This window comes from Antechinus flavipes, chromosome X, assembly GCF_016432865.1.
Source record: "Antechinus flavipes isolate AdamAnt ecotype Samford, QLD, Australia chromosome X, AdamAnt_v2, whole genome shotgun sequence".
NCBI lineage: Eukaryota > Metazoa > Chordata > Mammalia > Dasyuromorphia > Dasyuridae > Antechinus > Antechinus flavipes.
Genome location: NC_067404.1, coordinates 3,462,225 through 3,489,755, shown reverse-complemented (window position 1 = coordinate 3,489,755; position 27,531 = coordinate 3,462,225). Strand labels below are relative to the sequence as shown.

The window sequence follows — 27,531 nt, the reverse complement described above, 5'->3', positions numbered from 1 at the left end:
ACTGCCATTGAAACTAATATGCATAATATTCATGACATTGCACATTGGATGCATGAGACTCAAGAACAATTGTTTCCTTCAGTATCAGGATGGGATTTAATATAAAAATATTTGTAATATCTATGTGTTTTGATAGGTTTATTTTTCTATGTTTTGGACCTTTTATTATGAATTGCCTTTCAACTATGGTTTTTTCTAGACTACAAACTTTTACTATGTATAAGTGACTGTGTATAAGTGATTATCAGTTGAAACCCTCTTGTTTTATTTGCTATGTGTAAAGGTTTATCAGTTGAAGCTCTGTTGTTTTATTTTACCAAAGAGGGATATGCTTGATCCTAGGGACGAATTGTAAGGAATGCTAGTGAGGAATCCCAGTGAGTCTCAAGCATGTAAATTTTTTTGCTGAGAACTTTGTAATGTGCTTGCAGTTATCTGATAGAATCTCAGGAAGCACAAGAAGGGTCAGCTACCCTTCTGGTACCTTAATTCATGAGTATTCTTTATTGCGAGCCTGTGTTTACTCCAGAAACCTGAAAAGTTCCCAGAGAAAACATAATTCTCCTAAAGGAATGAACAAATATTCTTCTTGGTGGACCTGTTCTGATGGAGCATCCTGTACCTGAGGGGGCTGCTCCTTTTCCAGTGTACCAAATGAGGATACTTAATGTATTATCTTTTGTTCTCAGCCTATAAAAACCCCTTAGGGGAAGGGGACTTTGGAACCTCTTCTCAGCAAAGGATGCTTTGTCTGAGCGAAAAATCCAACCAATGTACCCTGAAAGCTGTATAGCTAAGGGTTCTCCAGCTAGGAAAATTTCAGGAATTGGTGCTTCTTTGACAATAATCACCAAGACAAAATAAGAAACAAACAACATATAACATACATCATCACCACTCCAAGGAAGCATGTGAGGGCTCTGGGAAACTCCCAGAGAAAGAAGAGCTCTCCATTGACACCTTCTTTGTCTGCAATTTGTAATTTCAGAAACTTGCCTGGTGCATGGAGACCTTGGGTGACCCAGGGCCCACAATAAGTATATGTGATAAATGGCACAAGATTGAGGTTCAGCACAAAGACTATTTCCCAGGTCATCTGTCCCCTTAGAAGCTGGGGAAATCAATGACCATGCTCTTCTACTTGAATAATACAGAGGCAGCCATGTCAGAGGCTTATCAGCAGGTGATTCCAAAGAAATGGGCGACAACCAAGCCCAGATGCTACGAACCAGGAAAAGTGTTAATGTTGTCCACTTAGAAGTAAAAATGTGGAGAAAAGAAGAGCAATAAAATGAATGGCCTTGGCTCCATATCTCACTAATCTTGCTACTGGACCATAGTCTCTATCCCAAACAAAGCCTCTCCTTCAAATCTCTTATGTGTGTGCTCTATCTGCTACCTCAATTCCCTCTTCACCCAGTCCTTAACTCAAACCATGAAATGGGTTCACAATTTCATAGACTTAAATCTCTACCTCAAAGCACTTCAGAGTCCACCTTGTCTAACCTCCTTATGCTGGAGAGGAAAACGAAGCCCAGGGAGGTAAAGGGGCTTGCCCCGAATATCATTTAGACTCAGATCTAGAGTTGGAAGGAACCTTAAAAGTCAATTAGTTAAAACCTCCCATGCAGAGGAAAATACTGAACTCCCAAGTAGTGATGGGAGTTGTCTGAGGCCACACAGGAAATATGTGTTCGCCACTAGTAAGGTAGGATGTTGTGAGAAATTGTGGGAGAACAATGTTCTGTTTCCACAGATATTGACTTGGCTATAAAGATAAGGAATTAGATGGAGGACTCATATAAGTGGTCAACAGTAGTGCTGGTAGTCAAAAAAGAATTTATTCAAACACAATGTCAGGATGAAGAGAAGGGATAAAACAGGATGGTAAGATATCTCCAACCAATCACCTTATGAGCCAGAAAGCTAGCTAAACACAAAGTTTCTGAAGAGGGAGCCCAGGACTACAACTGGCTAAAACCAGCTGGAGTCAATGACAGGCCACAAGCGTTTAAGAAGCACCCATGCTGAATGAACCTCATGCATATTAACTGATACAACCCAAAGGTGAGATTAGTCGCCATCTTTGAACATGGGATGTATGATCAGGGAGGGGAGACATATTAAGAACTGTATATAGGGGGACTCAAATGACCTGTGAATTCTGAAAGGAAACTTCAGGAAGGAGGAGGAGGTGGGGTTAGGCAGGATTACAAGGTATACCTGGGGGCCTTCTACCTGAGTTGTGAGGGTAAATTATGGAGTTTTCACACCAGCTCCTGAAGGAGTGTATTAAAAAGATTAACTGCTTCACTTATTCTGTGTCTATTGATTCACTGTGCCCTTCTGAGGATTCAGAGTATTATTTCTCACAATGTGAACCTAGATTTTGCCGTCAGAATTGAGGGGTGGTCCATGAGATGGTACTGCCTCTTATACTCCCAGCTCATTAGTGTGTTCTCATCTCTAGATGACTGGAATGACAAGGGGCAAATTTATTTTTTAAATGTTAAAAGAAAAGCCATTTCCAAAAGTAATCAAATTTTGCCTCATGAACTTTCAACAGCTGCTTATTGGCCTGAACTTAATTGTTTATGGGATTTCTGTATACATCTACTCTCCCTTTAATGTGAGAAGTCCTTATTCTAGCCTTAACCTTTGTTGAAATGAGTTTTCAAGGATTCACATGACACTTTGGCTTAGATGAGATATCATCAGCGATAAATAACATCACTTCAGCACCAAAGACCCTGGAAAGCTCTGCCAGGCTTGCTCTCTGAGAGACACCTACTCTGGTCACACTCACCGAGGCATCAGAGGGACCCCGTGGGGACATGGCAGCACAACCATGGGCAGCTGCATGGCTCAGTGGATAGAGGGATGGACCTGGAGTAAGGAAGGCTCATCTTCAGGGATGCAAATCTGGCCTTGGATATGTATTAGCTATGAAATCCTGGGCAAATCACTTAACACTCTTTCCCTAGTTCCTTATGGATAATATAAGTTGGAGAAGGAAGTGGAAAACCACTGTAGAATCTTTGTCCCCCCCCCTCAAAAAAAAAGCCAAATGGGGTCACATAGATTCAGACACAACTGAATGTCTGATACATGGTCACATAAACCTAGACTCATATCTGTCATTTGTCATCCCTACAGACATCAATGTATCCTGCATCATCATCAAAGAAAAATTTTAAAAAGTGCTCTGCAAAAAAGAAGTTCACTTTCCAGAACACCTCATTCTTCTGACATCTGCTGTGCTGTTAACAGAACAATGAAAGGTTTGTCCAAAAGCCATTTCATTTCCTTTTCCCAATCTGAAAATGATTGACAGTAAATTTGTAAAGGGCTGATACCAAGTTCACCATGGTATTTTTAAACTTCAATTCCAAGTCGTGTATGATAGGACCACCGTCTACCAGTATTACTCCACAAAACAGGTTCGAACTACACTTCTTTTTTGACTCTCTCTCTCTCTTTATATATATATATATATATATAATTTTGAAAAGTGACCAAGCTACTCCTGCAGCCCCAAGGCTATCTTTATTTAGTTCTCTAATTAACTCACTCTTAAACTAACCACAATGGCTCTTCAGAAAATTTTCATCCCTCCTTATATCTCCCATGGCTCCTTCCCACCCTAACCCCCATGATCTCAGTGAAGATTTTCCTAAAAATATGTAGGTCAGTCCCTGAGAGTTCCTTTTCCTCTCCCTCTTCCTGTCACATTACTCAGGTGCCCTCTGCCACTCCATCACACCTGTCTCACACATAAGGATGTGCATACTGCTTATTGAGCAAAACCCCTCTACCTGCATGAGTGGTCCTCTTCCAACCCATTTCCTCCAACAGACCACTTCTGTTCTATTCATGTTCTATTCAGAGTCTATTCATTTGTTCTAATTATCCTCCCACATATCACCTCTTTTGCGACTAAAGTATTTGAGAAGTCCATTTGCAAAAGTCACCTTTACTTGCTCTCCCCTCTCTCAACTCTTTTTCTTAAGGATTTCAAACTGAATATTTTATTAACATGGTAGTTTTTGTAACATGTACACACACACCTGCATGCTCTAAATGATCTGCTTGGGGAAAATGTATAAATATGCCTGAGGGGAAAACTAAAAATAAAAAATTCGTTTAGGTTTTTCATTATTGTAAGCAATCACGTCCACACCACTTACAAAGCTATTGCCGAATCTGTCCAAGGAAGCAGAATTTGGAAGGAGCAACAGTGGCATAGCAGAACTTTGAATATGAGAAAGCTGACATTATGTGGACTTTTGCTGTGAAATTTGCCTTTACAAAATATGGGAAGAAGTTTATCAATGGGCAGAAAATAAGGGGAAGCAGTGTGAAGTAGGCTTTTGCAGAGTCAATTTCAAGGAAAATGTTCAGTCCTTCTCTGGAACCAGTTTCAGAACTTTTCCAATTGCAATGGTCTTCCCCTCATCTCTTAAGGTAAAACGACCCATCTGAGGGAAATCTTTGAAGGTCTCAAGGCAGATGGTTCCTGCTGTTCTTAAACGGGCAATGCATACTTGATCTTGTTTGACAAAACGTGGTCGTGTCTTACTTTTTTCTCCTGTTTTTTTGTCTACCAAGCAGATTAAGGCTGTTATCTCTACTTCTTCGATACAGGTATGAATGTGCAGCACGGCATTATAACCTGAGCAGATGATAGATTTGTGCTCAATAATCACTATCTGAGCATCAAATGTACGTCCAAAATGACAAAGATTTTTAGGATCACAAAGTATGAATCCTGGAAGTATTTCTTCTTCTTCAATTCCCTTCAGTCTAATCTTGAGGTTTTCCCCTGGGGCTGCAGAATCAGTTTCTACATCATCAGAAAGGATTCCAAGAACTTCCACGGTGTGCTTGTTTGGCATCATCACAAGCTGCTGGCCTTTACAAATAGAGCCTGATTCCAACTTTCCCAGGACCACAGTGCCCATGTCCTTGTATTTATCCACAATCGGCAGTCTAATTGGTCCATCAACTGATCTGTTGAAGTTTGGCAAATCATCCAGATATGGAACAAATGGTAACCCAATATACCAAGGGCAGAAATCTGATGGCTCTTTAAGGTTTGCACCAGTCAGTCCTGAGCAGGGCATGAAGTGTATGTCCTTTTTGGGATTGAAGCCAACTTTTTTCAAAAATGGCAGCAACTTTTCTTTGCATTCTTCATATCTCTCATTGCTCCAATTTACTGTTGGGTCATCCATTTTGTTAACAAGCACTATTAAGTGTTTTACACCGGCTGTTTTTGCCAACATGGCATGTTCTCTTGTCTGTCCTCCCTTTTCAAACCCAGTTTCAAATTCTCCCTTGCGAGCAGAGATGACCAGCACGGCCAGGTCAGCTTGAGAAGCGCCCCCAATCATGTGTGGGACAAAACTCTTGTGCCCGGGGGCGTCTAGGATGGTGAAGTGCTTTTTTTCTGTCTCAAAGTAGGCTCGGCCCACTTCCACAGTTTTACCTTTGTCTCGTTCTTCCTGATTCGTGTCCAAGGCCCATGACAAGTACCAAGTTTCTCTGTTTTTTTCCTTAGCTTCTCGTTGATATTTTTCAAGTGTTCTTTTGTCAACCATCCCCGTCAAGTACATTATTTGTCCTCCAATGGTTGATTTGCCAGCGTCCACATGCCCAATGAACACTACGTTTACATGTTCTTTTTTTGAGGCGGCTGCTGGTGCTGCCACAGATTGACCTTTGGGTAGTTTTTCCTCCTTCTCCGCCATCATTTCTGGAGCACTCGCCTCTGGAGGTCCTCCGTCCCCCAACGAGCCTTCCCCCGCTTCTGCTTCACTCGGTCCTTGGTGCTCCCACGATTCTTCTGGGGACATTTCGGTCTCTCCACTTGTTTTTGTGACCGGTTCTGAAACTTCCATGCTCACCGCTGAGCTGGAACCTTCATACGACACTGTCTGTTCTAGAGGAGGTTCCACAGGTGCCTCGGGGCCAGCAGGGCCTCCTGCTCCGGAGCCGCCTCCCCGGGCGGCGGCACCTGCAGGGGCGGCGGCGGCGGCGGCGGCGGCGGCTGGGGGCGGCGATGGCGGCGGCTCCCGGACCGGGCCCCTCAAGGAGGGCTGCAGGAACTCACCGGGGCGGATGTTGAGCTCCCCGCGCAAGGAGGCGCTGAGGTTCTGGGCCTCGGCCGCGGCGGCAGGAGGAGCGCCGCTGGCCCGGGACTTCCGTGTCCGTCTGTTCCCAGCGCTCGGGCGCCGAGTCCCAGTAGCCGTAGCCGTCTTTGCCGTGCCGCCACAGCTGCCCGAATTGGGGCGGGGGGTAGGGGTGGGGGGAGGGTGGGAAGGGTAGGGGAAGGAGGAGGAGGAAGAAGCAGTGTGTGGAAAGGAGAGGGCGGGAAATAGGGGACGGCTGAAAGGACTGGGAGGGGCGCGAGCGGAGCGCGCAGACTGTGGGGGAAGGGGGACGAGGTGCGAGAAAGAGAGAGAAAGAGAGAGAGAGAGAGACAGAGAGAGACAGAGAGAGAGAGAGAGAGAGAGAGAGAGGGAGGGAGGGAGGAGGAGAAGGGAGGGAGTGGGGAAGAGAGACAGAGAGAGACACGCAAACCCCGGCGACGGCGCTACAGCCTCGTTTCCGACTCTACCCAGGCGGCTCAACCCCGCCCCCACACTCTTCACGAGTGGGAGGGTGTGCAGATCTCCTCTCTTCCTCCCCACCCCACTCCCCAACTCCCTCTTCTGAAACTTTCTACCGTTAACTTGCCCTCATCGTTCCCCTGAAACTTCTCACGTTGCTATTTATCTCTTGGACACCAAATCCCTGTTCTTTTCGTAACCTTCGCTTTTGCTGATTGCTTTGCAGACTCACACTGAGATTGAGGCTACTCTTGATACTTTTATCTCAGTTTTTCCCCAAGTTATTCCCGACAGTACAGTTTCTCCTTTAAGTCAGTAAATATTAAGTATCTATTATGTGCCAGGCACCGTAGTAAGCCCTGAGAATGCAAAGAAAGCTAAAAGACAGGACCAGCTCCTGAGTGACCCCTCACCTTGGCTACTCCTTCTCCGTATCCTTAGCTGAGTCTTCATGCAGGTTGTGCCTTGTAACCACTGGCCGCTGTTCCGGGCTGACTCGCCTTCTATCACAATGGCCCTATTCCCAACAGCTCTTTTCTCCTCAGATCTTCTCCCCTCCTCCTATCCCTTTCTCTTTATGTTTTTGCTTCTTTCTTTTTTGCTTCATTTTTTTCACATTATCTACTTTCCCCTTTTTGCCCCCTTTCAATTCTTCCAGTAAATTCTTCCTCCCACTACCAAAACAAGACCTCCCTCATCCCCTTTTTAAACCTTCCCCTCTTCCCCCTCCTCATCCATTTCCCTGAAGACTCTTCACTTCCTGAGAGGCAAGCTTTAATTTGCCCTCTTTGCTAATCATCAATTTGACCCACGGGCATCTCACATTCCCTTTTATTCCCTTTCCATTTACCAGCTCATTGGTACTCCCATCAATATCACAGACAGGTTATGATCAATATCTGTTCATTGCTTCTAGAACTTGTTTTTCCAGTTGAATTATTAAATTCAAACACGATGTGTCTCCGAAATTACACCCCTTGGTGTTTCTTTTCTAGAAATCATCTATGCATTTTGTTATTTGGTATCTCATTACCTATCTTTGGAATTTGGGGATTTCTCTTGGATAACATCTTGCATTACACTGTTAAGGTTTTTGGTCCTAGTCATCATCCCTAAACATACTATCTTTGAAGTGTTTCTTATGTACTGAGAATGCTTTCTTTAAATATTCTTGGTTTTGGCTTCTCCTTTTTGGTCATCCATTTCTGTGCAGATCAAAAAAATATTGCCAGCAGCATGAAAAGAAAGGATTCATGTAACAGAGCTACAGTTAGGAATACACAAGATTTTCACCCTTTTCCCTAAAAGAGTTGAGCGTTTGAAATACCATATTCCAGGATGCAAAGAATATTACAAATTATAAACAAAAATAACCACCCAAATAGTATAATCTTATGGGGGAAATCATGGATTTATATTGAAATGATGGACTTCCAAACATTCTTGATGATAAGCCTAGAGTTGCGAAGAAACTTCAAGGTGTAAATGTAGCATTCCCTAGAAAACAGTTTGCAGGTGAAAGCTTATCTATATTCACTTCTAGGGCTAATGTTCCATCAATGAGCAACTCCCAAACATCATCATACCAACGTAAAGACCTCAGGACAGTAATAAAGTGCAAGGTGGACCCCAACAGAGGGAGACAGGTGGATTCTTCCGATCCAAAGGGAATTGATGGAACCTGGGGAGAAAGAGAAGATCACTGGAGAAGAAAGAAGACTTGTCTTAACTTTTATGGACCCAACCAATCCAGCAAGTATTATTAAGTACCTGCTGTTATTTATTTATTAATATTCATTATATATAATATATTATATATATTATTAATATTAATTAATATATTTATTAAGAGTGACTCTGGGAAGCCAAATTGTATTCTGGAGAGAACTTCAGGTGCCATAGGGCAGAGGACCTGGGTTCAAATGCTGCTTCTGAGGCTTAGTACCTGTGTGATCCTGGGTAACAACTTGTTAGGCCTCAGTTTCTTCCCCTCTGGCTAGGAGGAGATCCGTGAGGTCTCCACAGTGCCCAGGATGATGTTTGTTCCCTTCCCTGATGCAAGTCTCATTGCAACAGCTGCTTGCTTTTATAGGTCTTCTTATGTATACTATACTGCAGTCAGCCTCTACATTTCTCTTGCTCTGGCTCTTGCTCTGCCTTGCTCTATCTCTGCAGCTCCAGATATATCTTTATTCTCTGTCAATATGTACAATATACACAGTGCCTGTATGTACACATGTGGATATGTCCTGATACTTCATCCTTGTAATTTAGATTTGTTCCCAACTGATAGTCCAAGACAAAGCTCTGAAGAAGCCCTCCCCCTTTCCTCTCAGGAGAGATCATCATGGATGCCTGATAAAGAAGTAGCCTGAAAATTCCAGGTATCCTTGGCAATAATCAGTCATCATGGCAACCAGTGATTGGAACCAGATGCTGCTTCCATGATGGACACTAAAATTTGCCTCTACAAAGGTTATATTTCACCAAAGGTGGACTGGCTGAGTTAATTTTGATTTCCACTAGAAAAGATTTATAAGATCCCCATTTCACTCACTGTCCTTTCAACAAACCAAGGAAAGTACCCTTTCTGCTCAGAGTTGCGGCTTTTTGATAGGGGGCTTCAAAGCCTGTTTATGCTTTCACATTTACATTGATTAAATGATTCACCTCAACAATTAATTGCAAGGATTGAGCCAAACCAGCTGCCAGCAGTCATTTATACAGTGTCAGGGTATAAACTTTGCTAGAGTTACATAAGTTCATTTGTGCTACCTGGCAAGAGCAGAATTCCATTTTGCTTTTTTATTTAGGTATTACTAAAAATCTACATTTGTCCCCTACACCAAGATTCTGCCAGAGGTCAGATGGTGGAAAGAAGAATTTGGCTTTAGTTAGCTTTGAAAGATTAAACTTGTCCAGCAACTATAACAATAGAAGATCTCAGGTCCAGTTCCTTACTGGGAAGATCTCTAGCGTAAAGTATGTGAATTTACGTAAATATGCTTCCAGTGATACTCATTGTTCTGAAGATCCTCGAACTTTGTTTGTCTCATTATTGAGGATCTTTCTCATGTGGTCATTCTATATACAATCATAGGTCCTCCTGGTGCATTGACATTCTGGGTTGAAAGGTCTCTTTGAGCTCTAACATTCTGTGATCTCTGAGTATAACATCAAATGATGACCATGAGCTCATTATGAAACTCAGCCTAGGGAATAATATAATGCCCTGCCTAGTCTACATGGTTCCTTCTTTGGCAGCTTTAAGGAATTTCTTTGATATGAAACATTATGGGTTAGGAAATTCTCTAGTATTTAGGCAGAGGTTGAGCTCCCTACATAAATTGGCATTTTTCTGTCTCTGTTACCCCTCACCTCTGTGATTGAAGTAAAATTCAAATTACTAGAATCCTTTGTGTAACTGAAAAGCAGATTACAATAGTGTCTATGACTAGACAGGTATTAAGAAGGGAAGTTGGGGAAGGAGGAGATTTTTTTTTTTTCCCCTGAGGCAGTTGGGATTAAGTGACACAGCTAGAAAGTGTTAAGTATCAGATTTGAACTCAGTTCCTCCTGACTTCAGGGCTAGTGCTCTGTCCACTAAAGTGGTTCTCAAAGTATGGTCTAGAGAATCCTGGGGATCTCTGAAACCCTTTTAGAGGGTCTACAAATTCAAAAGTAGTTTCTATTTCCAATATGGTAAATGTCTATAAATATAATCCAGATAAACAAAACTGCTTTGGAGATATCTTAAATAATTTTTAATAAGATAAAGATGCTCAGTGGCCATTTTTGATATCCTCCTCTGCCAGAGCTCAGTCCTTCCTTCTTTTACCCCTGTTCCTGGTTGAGCCACTTCTGCCAGTTCTTAGCTTAGCTTGCTTTGACTCTGCTCCTTCCTTTCTATTTCTATACACAACGAATAGCTATCTTTTTTCTGGAATGCCTCATACAATTTCCTAAAAGTATGATCAATCTTATAGGGCAGCGTTGTTGATTGATTCCAGAAGACCTATATAGATCTGGTAACACTTTTGGTTCTGATTGATTCAAGTAATAACTACTCTTGGCTAAGAAAGGTATTTACTTACTTTGAAATGGGAGGAATAATCAGTTAAGCTCCATATTTTACATAAGAATTCTCCCAGTTCCAACAGTCTATTTCTTAGCCAGTACCAGATAGTTTTGAACATTACTGTTTGTGATAAGGTTTACGTTTTGGGGTTCCCTTTAGTAGGGAACCAAATGATAAGATTTAGATTTAGGAAACCAAAATGAGATTAGGATTTCTGGTGGTTAGGGAGTTAAATGATAAGATCTAGTGGCAGGTTCCAGGTTCAGGGAACCAAATGGAGAGGTTTGGCTCCCCTGCAACCCTTTGGAATTTGGCACAAGGGTTGGGAGTTTTGAGGACTCCCTTCTGGCAGCACAGAGGTTCTCTGTAAAGGAATTCACAGACCCGAAAACTTAGATTGATAAAAGAGGCATAGCCTAGCATGGCATAGCTGGCATGTTTGGAACCTCTGCAAAGAGAGTATTTTAGTTTGGTTCTTTTATAATGGGAGCTTTAGTTGAAGGGAACTCGTGGGTGGAGTCCCAAGTTGACTCCTCCCTGGGTTTCAGCTTAGGGCTGGAATTCAATGAGTTTCTTCAATTCAATAGGATTGGAATTCCTTTTGCTAGATAACAGAATGAAACTGTCTTGTTTGCTTTATCTCGGGCGGGTCCCTCACTGAGGCAGAGTTGAAGGAGATTTTCTCCTTCAAGGATTTTTAAAGTTTTTGGGCCCCTTCTTCACTTGTAATTAAGTCTAGACCTGGTGTGTCTAAGCCTCCTCCCTTAACATTTATTCTCATTAAGACCCTTGATCTTTTTGAACTTTTGCTCTTCCACATGAAATTTGTAATGATTTTTTCTAGGTCTATAAAATATTTTTGGTACTTTGGTATAGTACTGAATAAGTAAATTAATTTAAGTAGAATTGTCATTTTTAATATATTGCCTTAAGCTAACCACGAAAAGCTGTATTTTCCAAATTGTTTAGATAAGATTTTATTTGGATGAAGTATTTTGTAATTGTTTTCATATAGTTCCTGGGTTTATCTTAGCAAGTATACTTGCAAGTATTTTACATTACCCCACCCCTAGGTACCACCATGTCCTTCCCAGCCTCTGGCCTGCTTTTGTCTGCTCCTGCTTGGAGAAAGGAGGGTGAGTTGCCCTTCCCCCAGACCATCCTCTTTCTCCTCTGCTCTGTGTCTGCGGCAGCTATTGGACTCTTCCCTTCTGATGAGCCTAGTACAGCCCCTCTACCTTCTTGCTCTCCCAATTTCCATAAAAAGAATGACCTTACCACAACCATAAACTGAGCTCAGCCCCTGACCCCCAGCCCCAGCAGTTGCCCTGAGGAACCTGGATCTCTGCTCAGCCTTGGGCCCTTCTGAAAGTGGAAGATGAACTCTGTCACCCTTCCCTCCCAGGCTAGGAGATGGGAACTGAGAAAAATGATTAGGGAGGGGCTTTTGTGTGCTCTGGGCTTGCCAGTGTAGAGATCCCTACCTTACTTTCTCCCTCATTTTTTTTTCTGGATGGAGACCAGCCCTGCTGACAGTCTTCTCTGTCAGAGACAGAGGAGGAGTAAGAGAAGGAAGAGAAGGGAATTCCCTTTCCCCCTGAGTCTGGAGGGGATCTGTGTGCAGCTGGAAATTTGTCTCCCCTTCCCCTTCCCATCAGCCATTACAAAGACCCCCACCCCTGCCTGACAAATACAGAAGTTCCTGCACTTATCTGCTTAGATGTGTGAGGTAAGCCCCACTTCCTGGCACTCTTCTTCCTGCCCTACCTTCCCATTCCCCATTATATTCTCTTGTATTCCCTCTTCAACCTTTTCCTGAACCTCCCCTTAAATCAGCTTCTTTTAATTCCCAGGAGAATGTTTGTGGGTATGGGTGGGGGCTGTCATGGAATATTAATACCTTTTTTATGCCTCTGTTGTGTTTTAGGTAGGATCCTATGTGTGTGTATAGTTGTGTGTGTGTACATGTTTACCTGTATGGACCTCCTCCTCCAGGGCTGCTCCTCCCTGGTGCTTCCTGCCCGCGCAGGCTTCTGTCTAGATGTTTGGGTTTGGGGAGCAGTCAGTGGAGTGTGTTGGGGTGTGATGGAGGCAAGCAGGGAGAAGCTTTTGGGGAAATTCTTTTTCTCCCTTCTTCAGGTGAAAGTTCCAACTATCCTTGTTTTGTAATGCCGGAGAAACTGAGGCAGGAGAGAGATTAGAGAGTTTTTAATATTTTATTAATGGGAGAGTAAGATTGACTGGACAGGACTCTCGTCTCAAATTATCCAGTCCTGATTAGGAGAATCTCTAACCTTTATATACCTTTTGGAGACAAAGAAGAGGGAAAGAGTGGGAAAGAGCGGGAAAGCCCAGCTGGAAAAGGCTATGAATCAAAAAAGAACCCAGAGACAGGATGTCTGAATACCCAGAGATAAAGATGTTAGTGAAATATCTTGGAATATTTTAGAGGATGTTGTAAATTCTCAAGGACAGAAGATAATCAGGAAGTCTACTCTCTTGTTTATCTTGCTTGGGCTGACAATTTATAACCTTAGACTAATTGGTCCTCAGCCTTCATGGACCAGAGGGAGATTTACAGCTTAGGGGAGTAATTAGGAAGACTGAGACAAGGGAAACTTGTACAAGGAAACTGAGTCAGGACAGTTAAAGAGATCTGTGGCATAACAGTTTACATATATATATATATATATATATATATATATATATATATGCACTTCTCTTACTATGAGGCTATATAGTATCCTTTGAAAGCTCCCTGTCCTTTGACCTATTGGAGAATTGCTCTTAATCTTAGAAATTAGAATCAATTCCTCCTATATGTTACATACGCATCACTTCTTGGAGAACTTTCCTGCAAAGAGGTTCTTTCTCACTTAACTGTTGCCTTTATCATGTTAACTGCATTTGATCTGTTTGTGCAAAAATATTTTATTTTAATTTTTATTTATTTATTTTTGCTGAGGCAATTGGGGTTAAGTGACTTGCCCAGGGTCACATAGCTAAGAACTGTTAAGTGTCTGAGACCATACAAAAATATTTTAGCTTTGTAGAAGCAGAATTAGCCACTTTATTTTCTGTGATCCTCTCCATGACTTCTGTCATGACCTCTTCCTCTATCCATAGATGTGAAAAATAATTTTCTCCTAACTCTTCTAATTTGTTATTGATGACCCTTTTACACCTAATTAATGTATCTCTTTGTAGTTTAATTGTATAGGTGGTATGTAGTGTTCATGTCCTACCAAATTTCTGGTAAACTCCTTTAATCAAGTCCTATCTTTCATTTTAAATCAAACAGTATGCCACCTCCTTCCCAGACCCCCATTCTCTTTCCACTGCATGAGACACCTGCTGCATTTATTAAATGCTATTTTGTTTTGTTTGCTTCTGTATTATATACTTTAGGTTTCCCATTGAAAAACCTCTCAGTTTTACCAAAAAAAGAAAAAAAAACTTTATACTTTATTTTTCCCTAATTACATGCAAATTTTTAACATCCTTTTTTACCCCAAGATTTTGAGTTTCATATTCTCACTCTCCTTTCCCTCTCCCCAAATTGAAAAGGTCAGCAATTTGACATAGGTTATATACATACAGTCATGCACAACAAATTTCGATGTGAGTCATTCTGTGAAAGAAAACGCAGACAAAAACCCAAGAAAAATTGTGATGACCGCGTTTTTCACCCAGAGTATTTTAAAATCAGCCAGAGTCAGGGTAAGCGAAAGTCCTTGATCTTTATTCTTTGCTGAGGTGAAGGGGAATGGCGACAGGAAGTGAGAGCAAACGCAACATTAGTCCGGCTAGCAGTGCCTCTGGCTCTCACACTTCACCCACCAAATCTTCTACACAATCTCCTATACAATACATCAAACTTGCACAGAGAGTGGATGGGGCCATTCTTTCTCCAAGCATATAGTAATAGAGTATTGGCCAATTGCTAATTAGCCTCAAGTGTTCCGCCCTCAGTGTTCCACCCTCAGTGCATCAACTCAGCTTCAGCCCATTACAAAAAATAAAGAAAAAGTATCTTTATTATGCATTTAAATTCTACCAGTTCTTTCTTTGGAGATGGGCAGCACCTTTCATTATGAATCCTACAAAACTAACTTGGATCATTGTACTTCTGAGAATAGCTAAGTTATTCATGGTAAATCATCATGCAATATTGCTATTAGTGTACAATGTTCTCCTGATTCCATTCATTTCATTTTGTATCAGTTCGTGTTAAGTCTTTCCATGCTTTTCTGAGAGCATACTGTTCATCATTTCCAAAATACTATAGTATTCCATCACAATCATATAAACTGAGTCATTCCCCATTTTATGGACATTCCCTCAATTTCCAATTCTTTACCACCATAAAAAGAGCTGCTATAAATATTTTTCTACATAGGTCCTTTCCCTTTTTCCTTTCTGCCTCTTGGGATACAGACCTAGGAGTAGTATTAAGCAATATTAATACTAATACTAATACCAAGCAGTCAGAAGGTATACATGATTTTGTAGTCCTTTGGTTATAATTCTCAGTTGCTCTCCAGAATGGTTAAATTAGTATACAACTTCACCAATAGTACATTAATGTAGTACATTAATGTTTTAATTTTCCCACGTCTCCTCCAACATTTATCACTTTCCTTTTCTATAATATCAGTCAATTTGGCAGGTGTGAGGTAGTAGCTCAGAGTTCTTTCAATCTGCATTTCTCTTATCAATAGTGATTTAGAGAATTTTTCTTTCATATGACTCTAGATAGCTATGATTATTTTGTCTAAAAACTGACTGTTCCTATTCTTTGACCATTTAACAATTGAGGAAATACTTTTTATTTCTATAAATTTGATTTCATTCTGTTTGAGATAAGAAGTCTATATCAGAGAAACTCACTTTAATTTTTTTTACATTGATAATTATCAACCATGTATTTCTATTTCCTTCCATAGTGTTTTCCCCCTGTTTATCCTTTTCTTTCTCTGCTTTTACTCTATCCATTCTCAAAAAATGTTTTGCTTCTAATTTTTACCTCCTTGAAACTGCCTTCTATTTTATTGTTATCCACCTCGTTTCTTTTATCCTCTTCCCTTCCTACTTTCTTGTATGGCAAAGCATATTTCTACATCCAAATGAGTATGGATATTATTCCTTCTTTGAGTCAATTCCAATGGGACCAAGATTTATGTCCTCCACTCCCCACTTCCTCCATTTTTTCCTCTATTGTAAAATCTGTTTCAGGCATCTTTAATGTCACATAATTCAGCCCATTCTACCTCTCCCTTTCGTTTTCTTACTGCACATTTTTCTTTATCAAAACTTAGTTTTATTTTTTAGATAATCATACCACCATATTCAACTCACACCTCTGCTTTCTGTATCTGTATAATCCATCAAATTGTTCTAATAATGAAAAATGTTTTACAAGTTATAAATATCATTTTTCCATGTAGGAATATAAACAATTTAAACTTATCAAATCCCTTATGGTTTCTCTTTCCTGTTTACTTTTTAGGCTTCTTTTGAATTGTGTATTTGAAAGTTAAATTTTCTACTGGTCTGGTCTTTTCATCAGGAATGCTTGAAAGTCCTCTGTTTCATTGAATGTCCATTCTCCCTCACCCTCATAGCAACATATTCAGTTTTGCTGAAAAGTTGATTCTTGATTGTGATCCTAGCTCTTTTGCCCTCTGGAACATCATATTTCAAATGCTCTGATCTTTTAATGTAGAAGCTCCTAAATGTTGTGTTAACCCAAATGGCTCCACAATATTTGAATGGTTTCTTTTCATCTGCTTGCAATATTTTCTCCTTGATCTGGGAAGTCAACTTCTAATTGACCAAAATATTACTGGGAGTATTCCCAAATACTTTAGAATCCCAAAGTATTCCTGGGAGAAATGAAAAATTTCATTTTTGGATTTCTTTCATGAAATAATCAGTAGATTCTTTCAATTTCTATTTTACCCTATGATTTCTAGAATATGAGAACAGTTTTTCTTGGCAATTTCTTGAAAGATGATGTCTAGGCTTATTTTTCATCCTTTAATAATTCTTATATTATTTCTCTTGCATGTATATTTCAGATCAGTTGCTTTTCCAGTGAGACATTTCATATATTATTGCATTTTTTCATTTTTATAATTTTATTTGATTGTTTCTTGACTTTTCATGAAGTCATTTCCTTCCACGTCAATTCTAACTTTTGAAGGAATATTTTCTTCAGTGAGCTTTTGTAACTTTTTTTTCAATTTGGTCAGATCTACTTTTTTAGTGAGTTCTTTTCCTCAGTGAATTTTTAATATCCTTTTCCATTTGGGCAATTCTGTTTTTCAGAGAATTCTTTTCTTCATTGAATTTTTGGTGATTCTAATGCCATTTGGCCTACTCTGTATTTGTTATTTTCTTCAGTATTTGTTGGTGCCTCCTTTAACAAGCTGTTGACTATTTTTTCATCTTTTTTTTGCATCATTCTCATTTATCTTCCCAATTTTTCTTCAAATTTTCTTACTTAATTTTTAAAATCTTTTTTTTCTCTTCCATGGACTGAGATCATTTTTTTTTTCCTTTGAGGCTTTGGATATAGAAATTTTGATTTTGTTGTCTTTTTCTGGGTGTGTGTTTTGATCTTCCTTGTCACCATGGTATCTTTCTAGGGTCGGAATTTTTTTCTGCTCATTTTCTAGCTTATTTCTTGACTTTTCCCTCTATGCTGTAATGGGGTTCTGATTCCCAAGTGGAGAGAACAGTGTCCCATGCTTCAGGTTTTCTGTGCAACTGTTTTCAGAGATAATTCTGGAGGCCTACAAGTTTTTGATTCTTCCAAGAGGGTATGATCTAAAGAGATGTGTTTTCCTGTAAAGTGCACTTGTTTGTGAGTGACCACAAGCATTCTCTTCTACCCTGGAACTGTGACCAGAATTCCTTTTCCCTTGCAACCACAAGATTTGCTGTGCTAGTGCTCCCTCTGCCACTGAGACTAACCCAAGACTGAGGTCCAAATCTAAGTGCAGACAATATAACAGTTTGGCTTCTGGCCCTGAAAAAAGACCCCTATAAGCTCCTTCTGATCCATTTTCCAATATCCAAACTGTATGTTGGGCTGAAAGCTCTGGAAACTGTTACTACTATCATTGATTCAGTAGCCAGATGCCTGCTCCTGGCTTGCTGGTACCTGATATTCTTGCTTCAGTCTGAGCTCAACTGAGCTCTCTCTCACCCTAGTGAAACAGACTTTTCCTTATCAGATTCTACATTGTATGTTTAAAAATTGTCTTATTCCATCTTTTTTGTGGGTTCTGTTACTCTAAAATTTGTATAGAGTCCTTATTTAAAGATATTTGCAGGAGTCTATGAGGGAGCTCTGAAGAAGCCCTACTTTTAGTTCATTGTCTTGACTCTACACATCAACCTTTCAACTTTTAATAAATTCCAAGTATTTTCCAGGCAGGTAGTTTCTCACTGGACCTGAAATCAGGAAGAGTCATTTCTTGAGTTGAAATCTGGTCTCAGATACTTACCAGCTCACTAAGTTACCCTTAGCATATCTCTTAACCCTGTAGCTTTCAATTCCTCATGTGTCAAATGAACTGCAGAAGGAAACTGCAAACAACTCCAGTATCTTTGCTTGGAAAACCACAAATTAGCACAAGATTAAAGAACAAAAACTGTTTTTTATAATTACTTATCTGTAGTATAGTAACCCAGAATGCTTTCTTTCTTCCTTTTCCCTCTGTTATTACCCTTGACACAGTTGACCTCTTTTTAAACATTTTTATTGATGTTTTCTTTTCTTTTTTTTTTTTTTTTTACATCAACAGGGTATTCCAAGGATCCTTCCTTCTTCCCAGCCTCAAAAGACATCCCACGTAACAAACAGGTTTTTTTTTTTCCCCCCCTTGGAAAGGAAAAGAAAACTAAGCAGAACTGATAAATACTTTTTTGGAAAGGTGTGCAAGGTCTAACATCTGTGGATCTCTCATCTTTTGGATGAGGTAAGTTGATAGCATCATCTGATGTTTTCTTTTGTTCCAGATTCTTTTAATTTTTTGTTGTATCATTCTTTAACATTTAAATTGTCTTAGGCACTGTGTATGTATACTGTTTTCCTGGCTCTGCCTACTTCACTTTGTATCAGATCACAAAGAATTTTCCATACTTCCCTGTACTCACCTCTCCCATAATTTCTTAAATCATAGTATTATATTATCCATGTTCCATAACTTGTTTAGCAATCATTCCCCAGTTGATGAGCATCTACTTTGTTCCTAATTCATAACTGTCAGCAAAAGTACTCTTAAAAATATTTTGGAGTATATGAGACCTTTTTCTCTTATCAATGGCTTTCTTTTATTATGAATGGCTTATTAATGGCCTTCCTAGTAATGGAGCCCTTGTTTTAAAGACTATAAAAGTTTTGTTATTTTCCTTACATAATTCCAAATTACTTTCCAAAATGATTGTGCTATTTCTCAGATCCACCCATAATGTATTTGTGTCCCCATCTTTTTATATCCCCTTCAAATTTGACTTTCCATTTCTTGTCATTTTTGTTATGCTGCAACAGAAAACATGCAAAAAGTTTCTTTGTTATGAAAGGTAGATAGAGAACCAATTCTTATATATAATCATAAGAGAAATTCCTTAACTAATAGTCAAAGTATATGCACAAGTGATTTTCAGAGCAAGAAATCTATGTAATACAACAACATATGGAACATCTTGAAATTATTAACAATTAAGGGAAATGTAAATTAAAGCAACTTTAAGTTTACAAGTTTACAGTATGAATAATAGGACATCGCTACTGAAGATAAGAAAATCAATTGTTAAGAGAGCTGCTTATTGCCCTTTAAGAACTGATGACAAAGATAAAAAAAATTTGTTGGAGGTACTGGAAAAAAAACAGGCCCACTAATAAACAGATTTTGCCACTGCTTCAGCAATTTTGAAAATCAATATAAATTATGTTTCAAAAGCATTAAACTGAATGTGCCTTCTGACCTACCATGAGGGCTATACTCCAATAAGATCAAAAAGAGGGAGAAGACTCAAGTGCACAAAAATACTGTAACAGATTTTTTTGTAATAGTACTAATAAAGTGAAGACCAATGGGGTGCCCCCTCAATTGGCAGAATGCCTAAATAAATTATTATATATAAGTATAATGGAATATTATTGCAACATAAGAAATGCCTGAATAAAGAGTCTTGGACAAACCTGGAAAAACAAGTCCCATTTACAAAAGTCTGGCATGGGAATCGAGTATTATGAGTGAGAATGGTGAGCAATATTTGGAAGTTATAAAGAGACTTATTTAAGCATGGAATTAGGAAAAACTTCCTAAAAAATGAGAATTTTTTCCAAAGTGCAATGGGATACCTTGAAGTCATAGGCTCCCTTTCCTTAAAGGGAAGCAAGGAAGTACTGGAAGACCATTTCTCTGGGGGAATTATTCTGGAAATTGCTTTTATGTGTAGGTTGTTTTAGGTGGCTGTTAGTGTCCCTTATCTCTGTCAAGTTTGGGGCAAATTATGTGAACAAAGACAGCTGAGCTCTCCCTGAGCACCTCTGAAGATTTGTGTACAGTGCTGGCAAACTTTCAGTTAATGCAACAATCTCTTAGTTCCAATGATAGTAGTAAGAGGAGGCTGAGCACCTGCTACCTCAAATATTTCCCTTGAGGTGCTTAACTGCTTTAGTTGGCTTAGCTTGGCTGCCCCAGAAGGAGCAGGTGGTGGAGATGGTTGACTGGCCCCCTATTCATAGGAAATTCTCTTCCCAGTGCTGTCACTGCTGAGATTGAAGCAGGACCAGGGCCTACAGAAAAAAAAAATCATATCCAGCAAAATTATTCATAATATTGAATGAGAAAAATGAACATCCAATTAAATGCAGATTTTCAGGACTTTCTATCAACTAAACCCAAACAATAGGAAAGTTAAAATAGAAACAATAGAAAATTTAACATATAAGAGCCAATATCAAAGATAAATTTCAAGGAACTCAACATGGACAAATTATTTTATTTTATTTTTAAGTGGGAAATATAAACCATATGTTTAAAATTGACATCACTAATATGGTATCTCAAAAGAAAGATTGGGGCACAGTTGAGGAAAAAATAGTGATGGGCACTATGGTGGGCAAATGAGATGCCGAGGAAGAATAGACACAGAGGTATTCGAGGGGAGGAGGGGTGGCTCCATTAATGCCCACCTGTCAGCCCTTCCAAATCAATCTACCCTCCACCCACTGTCCATCTCATAGACTCAGCACCATGGCTATTTTTTAATGACTTTTGGGGAAGAGTGAGCACTATCTTTGTCCCATACCTTGATTATTTAGAACTTAATGATGTCATTGCTAATTTTATCAAGGCACTGGAAGAACTCACTCAGGTCAACTCTTAGTCCCTCGAAGATCTGTAAATGTCCCTTGAGTTTTTGGCCAGTGCAATCCTAGACAACTGCACTGCTTTAGACTACCTCCTTGCCTTTAAAGGGGGTGTCTGTTCTCTGGCCAATAATGGCTATCTTGTTTACACCAACACCTCCCACCAGGTTGAATTACAGCTGATCCACTTCTTAGGAGGCCAATTGTGTGACTGAACTTCATCAGAAGCTCCTTTCAAAGGGTTGGGGACAAGCTCCTGGGGATCTACTGTCCTCTCTCGTGATACTTTCCTAATTGTTATTTTGCTTTTGATATGTAGACATTGCATTTTAATAAGATTTGTGTCTTTCAGTCTCACCTCAATCATTTTTCACATGGCCTTGCAGGAGGGATATCACTGCATACCTCAGCCTCTGCAAGGGGCAGCTCACCTTTGCATGCTGCTTGGGTGCAATTCCCATCCATCTCTACTGTTATCAGTCTGAAGCAGTTGTGGCAGAAGAGACCTCCATCCCTAGCCCCAAATAAATTTGGGCCCTGTTCTTTGAGAGGGGAATAAATGTATACCCTTTGCGATGGTTATAGTAACTGCCCCAGCCCAATAATCCTGTCACTTGTTCTCAGGAACTTCACTGGACCAAAGAGATCCTTTACTTTTTCCATGAATATCTAGCTGCTGCCCCAGCCCCAGAATAAAAGGGATTTTTACATTTTTTTCATGCATACCATACTCCAGTCACAGGGACATTTCCCATGCATACCTTATATGAAATTGTCCAAAGTTATGCAGAATGTCCTGAGATCATCCAATTTCCCTGCTCTGCCCAATACTCCTATTTTTTTAAACTTACTTTTCTTTCTCTATATTAACTCTCACCTCACTCTACTGCTCTTTCTTAGGTAGGAAGCTGGTAGGGTGCATCACCCCATAACAAACAAATGCCCAAATAAATGCCTTTGCTTGAGTTAGAGATGGTTGAATCTTCAGGGACACGACCACACCTCAGGCCCCAGCTCTCCAACATCTTTGGCGTAGCCCCACTTTGAGTCCTTTCCCATAAAAGATCCCACCCTTGTGAAATGTGAATCCCTCTAAGAACTTTGCCTGCCTTCTGGCATCAATAAAGCTTTTTGCTCCTTGACTCTAAGACCGCCTGAGCCTGTGACTTCTTTCTAGATGACTCGCTACTTTTATGACTCCTTTCCCCCATCATTTCCCTGGAAATGGGGATAATTTGGGCATGGTGTGAACAAGAGTGCAGAGGCCTTCCCAAAAGAGAGGAAGGCTGGGACAGAGTGGAGCCACATAAGAAGAGTAGTCCTGTGCACTGGGGCAGGTCAAAGGCAAAGGCGCTGGTGTAAGAGAACAATTCCCAGGGGGTTAAACTCATGGAGTAGAGTGCTTCCAGGCATGGGTACTTAGCTGGGTCACTGTAAGGAAACAAAGGGCATTCTGGGAATCCTACACTGACCTGGAAATAGAAGACTTGGCCATGACCTTTCCTGGGGACCAGGCTCAGAGGTGTGATGCCTGGTTTGGTGGGGGAGGTTCCTGCACTCCACTTGTTAGAGAAAGCACTTAAAGTGTCCTAGAAAAGCCGGGGCCACAGAAGCTGGCCACGTGAGGCCTTTAGGGGAACAACCCACCAGGACTTTAGAATGAAGGCAAAAGTACATTGCATGTGACTTAGGGACCCAGGGGGTCTAGGTGGTTTGTGCCCAGGACACAAAGTGGAGCCTGAGTTGCTGAAGATACTCCCCAGTGGAAAGGATCTTGTAGGTAAGAGTTTGATGTACTAGGGACCCCAACCCTGCATGTAAGTTCTACTTTCTTGGTTAGCATGTCCCTCTGCCCCAAGCTACCTGGACCATGGTGGTGTTATGACAATGGGGACAGAAATAACAGTAGAAGACACCAGCTGCTTCCTTTTCATAAGCTGCTGCTCCTAAAGCACTGGCTGGATTCTCAGCCAAGAATGGGGCAGGGTTTGGGGGAGCAGGCTGTCTAGGAGGAGAGTAAAATAGAACCCTCCCATTGGGGTCATGATCCAGGCTTCTAATGGGGCAGCTGAGACTGAAGCTTCAAGAGGCTTGAGTAACAAGCCCAACAGTCATTTAAACTGAGTGTTTTTGAGAAGCATTTTATTGTAGGCAGCATAATGAGAGTGGTTTGGGAGTAGTCCTCTTGACTAGAGGAAAGAATTAAGGAGTAGAATAAGCATTTTGAAAAATAAGTGACCATCTGAGATTGGTGAAGGAAGGAATCCTGTGGCCAAAGAAGAACTGGAGTACATTCTGGAAATGAAAAATGGAAATTTTGATTGTATTAAGTTAAAAGATTTTTATACAAACAAAACCAATGCATGCAAGATTAGAAATGGGAGCTATTTAAACTGGGAAACCATTTTTATACTCAAGGGTTCTGATAAAGGCCTCATTTCTCAAATATATAGAAAAGTGAATCAAATTTATAAAAATTCAAGCCATCTTGCAATTGATAAATGGTCGAATGATATGAACAATTTTCATGTGAAGAAATTGAAATCATTTCTAACTATATAAAAAAGTTCTCTAACACTATTGATCAGAGAAATGCAGATTAAGACAACTCTGCTCTAAGCACTACACACTCTGAAGATTGGCCAGAATGACAGGGCAAGATAATGCTGAATGTTGGAGGGGATGTGGGAAAACAGGGACACTGATACATTGCTGGTGGAGCTGTGAACAATCCAGCCATTCTAGAGAGCAATTTGGAACTATGCCTAAAGGGCTATCAAATTGTGCATGCCCTTTGATACAGCAGTGTTTCTGTTCGACTTATGTCCCAAAGAGATCATAAAAGATAAAAAGGGACCCACATGTGCAAAAATGTTTGTGGCAGCCCTTTCTATAATGGTAAGGAACTGGAAACTGAATGGATGCCCATCAATTAGAGAATGACTTTATGAATTGTGGTATATGAATGTTATGAGATATTATTGCTCGGTAAGAAATGACCAGCAGGAGGATTTCAGAAAGGCCTGAAGAGACTTACAGGAACTGATGCTGAGTGAAATGACCAGGACCAGGAGATCATCATATACTTCAACAACAATACTATATGATGCTCAATTCTGATGGACCTGGCCATCTTCAGCAATGAGATGACCCAAATCAGTTGCAGTGGAGCAGTCATGAACTGAACCAGCGAAAGAACTCTGGGAGATGACTAAAAACCATCACATTGAATTCCCAATCCCTCTATTTTTGCACACCTGCATTTTTGATTTCCTTCATAGGCTAATTGTATAATATTTCAGCATCCGATTCTTTTTGTACAGCAAAATAGCGGTTTGGACATGTTTACTTATTGTGTATCTAATTTATACTTTAACATACTTAACATGTACTGGTCATCTTGCCATCTAGGGGAGAGGGTGGGGGGAAGGTGGGGAAAAATTGGAACAAAAGGTTTGGCAATTGTCAATGTTGTAAAATTACCCATACATATAACTTCTAAATAAAAAGCTATGAAATAAAAAAAAAATGAGATGATTCAGACCAGTTCCAATGGTCTTATGATGAAAGAGATCCTTCTGCAGCCAGAAAGAGGTCTGTGGAACTGAGTGTGGATCACAACATAGTATTTTTGTTGTTGTTTGCTTGCATTTTGTTTTCTTTCTCATTTTTTCCCTTTGATCTGTTTTTTTTTTTTTTTTGTGCAGCATGAAAATTGTAGAAATATGTATAGAAGAATTGCACATGTTTAATATGTATTGGATTATTTGCCATCTAGAGAAGGGAGATTTTGGAAATTTGGAACACAAGGTTTTGCAAAGGTGAGTGCTAAAAATTATCTATGCAATGTTTTGAAAATAAAAAGCTTTAATAAAATAAAAAATTTTAAAAATGAGAGGCCAGAAACTATTATAATAGCAGGAAAAAAAAAGTCTTCATTCAGAGAGTAAATAGCTGCAACCTTCAGATCACATCTGGTTTCTTAAGTTAGTGGTCTGTATCTACTGTCAGCTGCTTCTCGGCCTGGGAACTTGTGAACAGCTGTCTGCCTCAGCTGTTGGCTGCTTTGTTCAGTGTCAAATCATGTGTAAATTATGCAATCCACGTGGGCAGTTCTGCCCTTTAGAGATGTAACAGGTGGATCCAGGACTCCAATCTCTGGGGATGTGGAGTAGAGGTGTAGTGGAGTAGAGGTGGTGAATAGGACTTCAAAGGGACCTTTCCACCACGGTTCCAATGAGTGTTTTCAAAAATGGATGTGGCTTTTCCAGTCAACCCAGACATGAGCTTGGATTAAGGGCTGTGACTCTGTTGGAATCTCCAAAGAACAGGACTCTGAGGCAAGTTGGTAAATTTCTGACATTTTCTGAGCCAACCCAATATAGTATTGTAGGCAGGAACCCGTAGCTATTATGCTTCCCACCTATGGGTACAATGGCATTGGACATGCTGTTACTATTTCAAATGACTGAGCTCATGGAAACCAAATGGTCCAAATCTAAGGCTTTACAGGTCTGAAAGAAGGGCTTTAGGCCAAGAGACACCCAGCTATTCAGAGAATTTAGAAAGTGAGGTTTTAAGTATCCCATTAACTCTTTCCATCATCCTTGATGACTGGGGATGATAGATGAAATGGAGATGTTGAATAATTAGCTAGGATAGCTAATGAATCTCCTCTGAAATGGCTACTTCTATTACTATGTATTTCTTTAGGAACCCCCAATAATGGACTTCTCTTTTTAAGAGTTTTTCTACTCCAGAGGCTGTGATAGTACAAGAGGGCAATACTTAAACCCATTTGGAAACCATACAAATCATAGCAAAGCAAGTGAAAGATGTCTTTCTGCCAGTGTTCAAAGGATACATCTGGGAGAGGAAACTACCTACAAGTTGCCTGTAGAGGTTTTGAACATAAAATTTTTTAAAAATCCATTTTAATATTTATTGTCTTCAACTGAGAAATAAATAAAAATATACATTTTTATAAAAAGGAAATAAAGAACAATCCAAATACCTGGAAGAATATTCAGGATTCATGATTAGGCCATGCCAATAACATTGAAATGTCAGGGCTACTAAAATTAATACTTTTAATGTTATGCCATCAAATTAGGATATAATACATGATGATTATAAAATAGTTAGAAAAAAGTCTATTTTTTCTCTTTTGATTAAATCTATTTTAGCTTTAACTTTTTCTGAGATCATGATCATTACCCCTGCCATTTTTCACATAATAAATTCTATTACTGATCTTTATTTTGGGTTAATGTGTATCTCTTCATTTCATGTCCCTCCAACTCCTCTGCTTTACTTCTACATGCTACCTTGCCTTCCTGTTACTTGACCTACCTTCAAGGATTCTTCTTTTATTCTCTTTTACTTTTTCCCCTCACTGTGTTGTTTCTATCTGAATTTAAAAGACTTTTATAAGCTTCCGAACATAGATTTTTTTTCTATATCCTATTCCCATTTATCCATACATCCTTCTAAAACCCCCTTTTATTCTATCCCTTTACCCTCTTAGTTCTTTCTAAATTTAGAAGATTTTTATACATATATATGTGTGTGTGTGTATTTGTGTGTCTGTATATATGTACATATGTATGTAGTATTCTTTTTTCAATCCATTCTTGATGAGTAAGATTCGAAAACTGCCAGTCCTTGTGATTAATCTCATTCCTTTTTGTCAGTTCTTCATATTGCATTTGGATAAGATAATTAAATATTTTACCTTTTCCTACATGGTTTTGCTTTTTAAAATCACATCGTTATTCAGCTCTACCCCAATCTCTCTTTCAGACTATCCAACTACTAATGACAGTCTTAGATATATGGTTTACAATTTCACATGTAAAACATAAACCCACTGCCACTTACCTTATATTTCTCTTGGATCTTGTATGCCAAATTTACTATTAAGTTAAAATTTTTTTGCTACAAAATCCTGAAAGTCTGACAACTCATTGAATATCCCTTTTTCATTCAGGATTATACTTAACTTTGCTGCGTATAATATTTTTGAATAAAAGCCCAGTTTTTTGGCTTTGAATATATACTGTTCCAAGATGTGTGTTTACTAGGTCTTGTGTGATTGGAATTGTGGCTCTGCCATATTTGAATTGTTTTGTTTTTCTTGTTATGTACAAAATTTTCTCCTTGACCTGGTAGTTTTGAAATTTGGCTATGATATTGATGTAGGTTTTTTTCTTTGGTAGGATCACTTTTAGGTTGTGATTGATGGATTTTTTAATACTTTCCAGTCTTGTTATAATACTTCAAGATAATATTATTTAATTATTTCTTCTATTATTGTATCAAGATTCTTTTTTTGATCATAGTTTTCAGATAGATTATTTTGTCTTTTCTTCTTGATCAACATGTTACCCAGATTAGTTTTATTTTCTTATAAAATGTCTCAATATTCTCATCTTTTTTATTCTTTATATTTT

At 39.5% G+C, this 27,531-nt stretch overlaps 1 protein-coding gene and 1 long non-coding RNA gene across 3 annotated transcripts in view; one reads left to right on the top strand and one right to left on the bottom strand.

Annotated features, from left to right (window-relative positions):
* Nucleotides 1-22,219, top strand: part of LOC127543007 (uncharacterized) — a 35,041-nt gene extending 12,822 nt beyond the window's left edge. Inside the window, exons 2-3 of one of the 2 annotated variants that reach the window (XR_007949056.1) lie at nt 3,157-3,281; nt 8,155-8,355. This is a non-coding gene — a long non-coding RNA (uncharacterized LOC127543007). Of the gene's footprint in view, nt 1-1,826; nt 3,282-8,154; nt 8,356-18,503 lie in introns of those variants that run through there. The other variant, XR_007949057.1, reaches the window with a different exon arrangement.
* On the bottom strand, nt 4,013-5,917 carry LOC127542967 (eukaryotic peptide chain release factor GTP-binding subunit ERF3A-like). The gene has a single exon (XM_051968917.1). It carries the CDS (start codon nt 5,898-5,900, stop codon nt 4,398-4,400), a length of 1,503 nt encoding a protein of 500 aa, XP_051824877.1. The 5' UTR covers nt 5,901-5,917; the 3' UTR covers nt 4,013-4,397.
* Nucleotides 22,220-27,531: the final 5,312 nt, after the last annotated feature.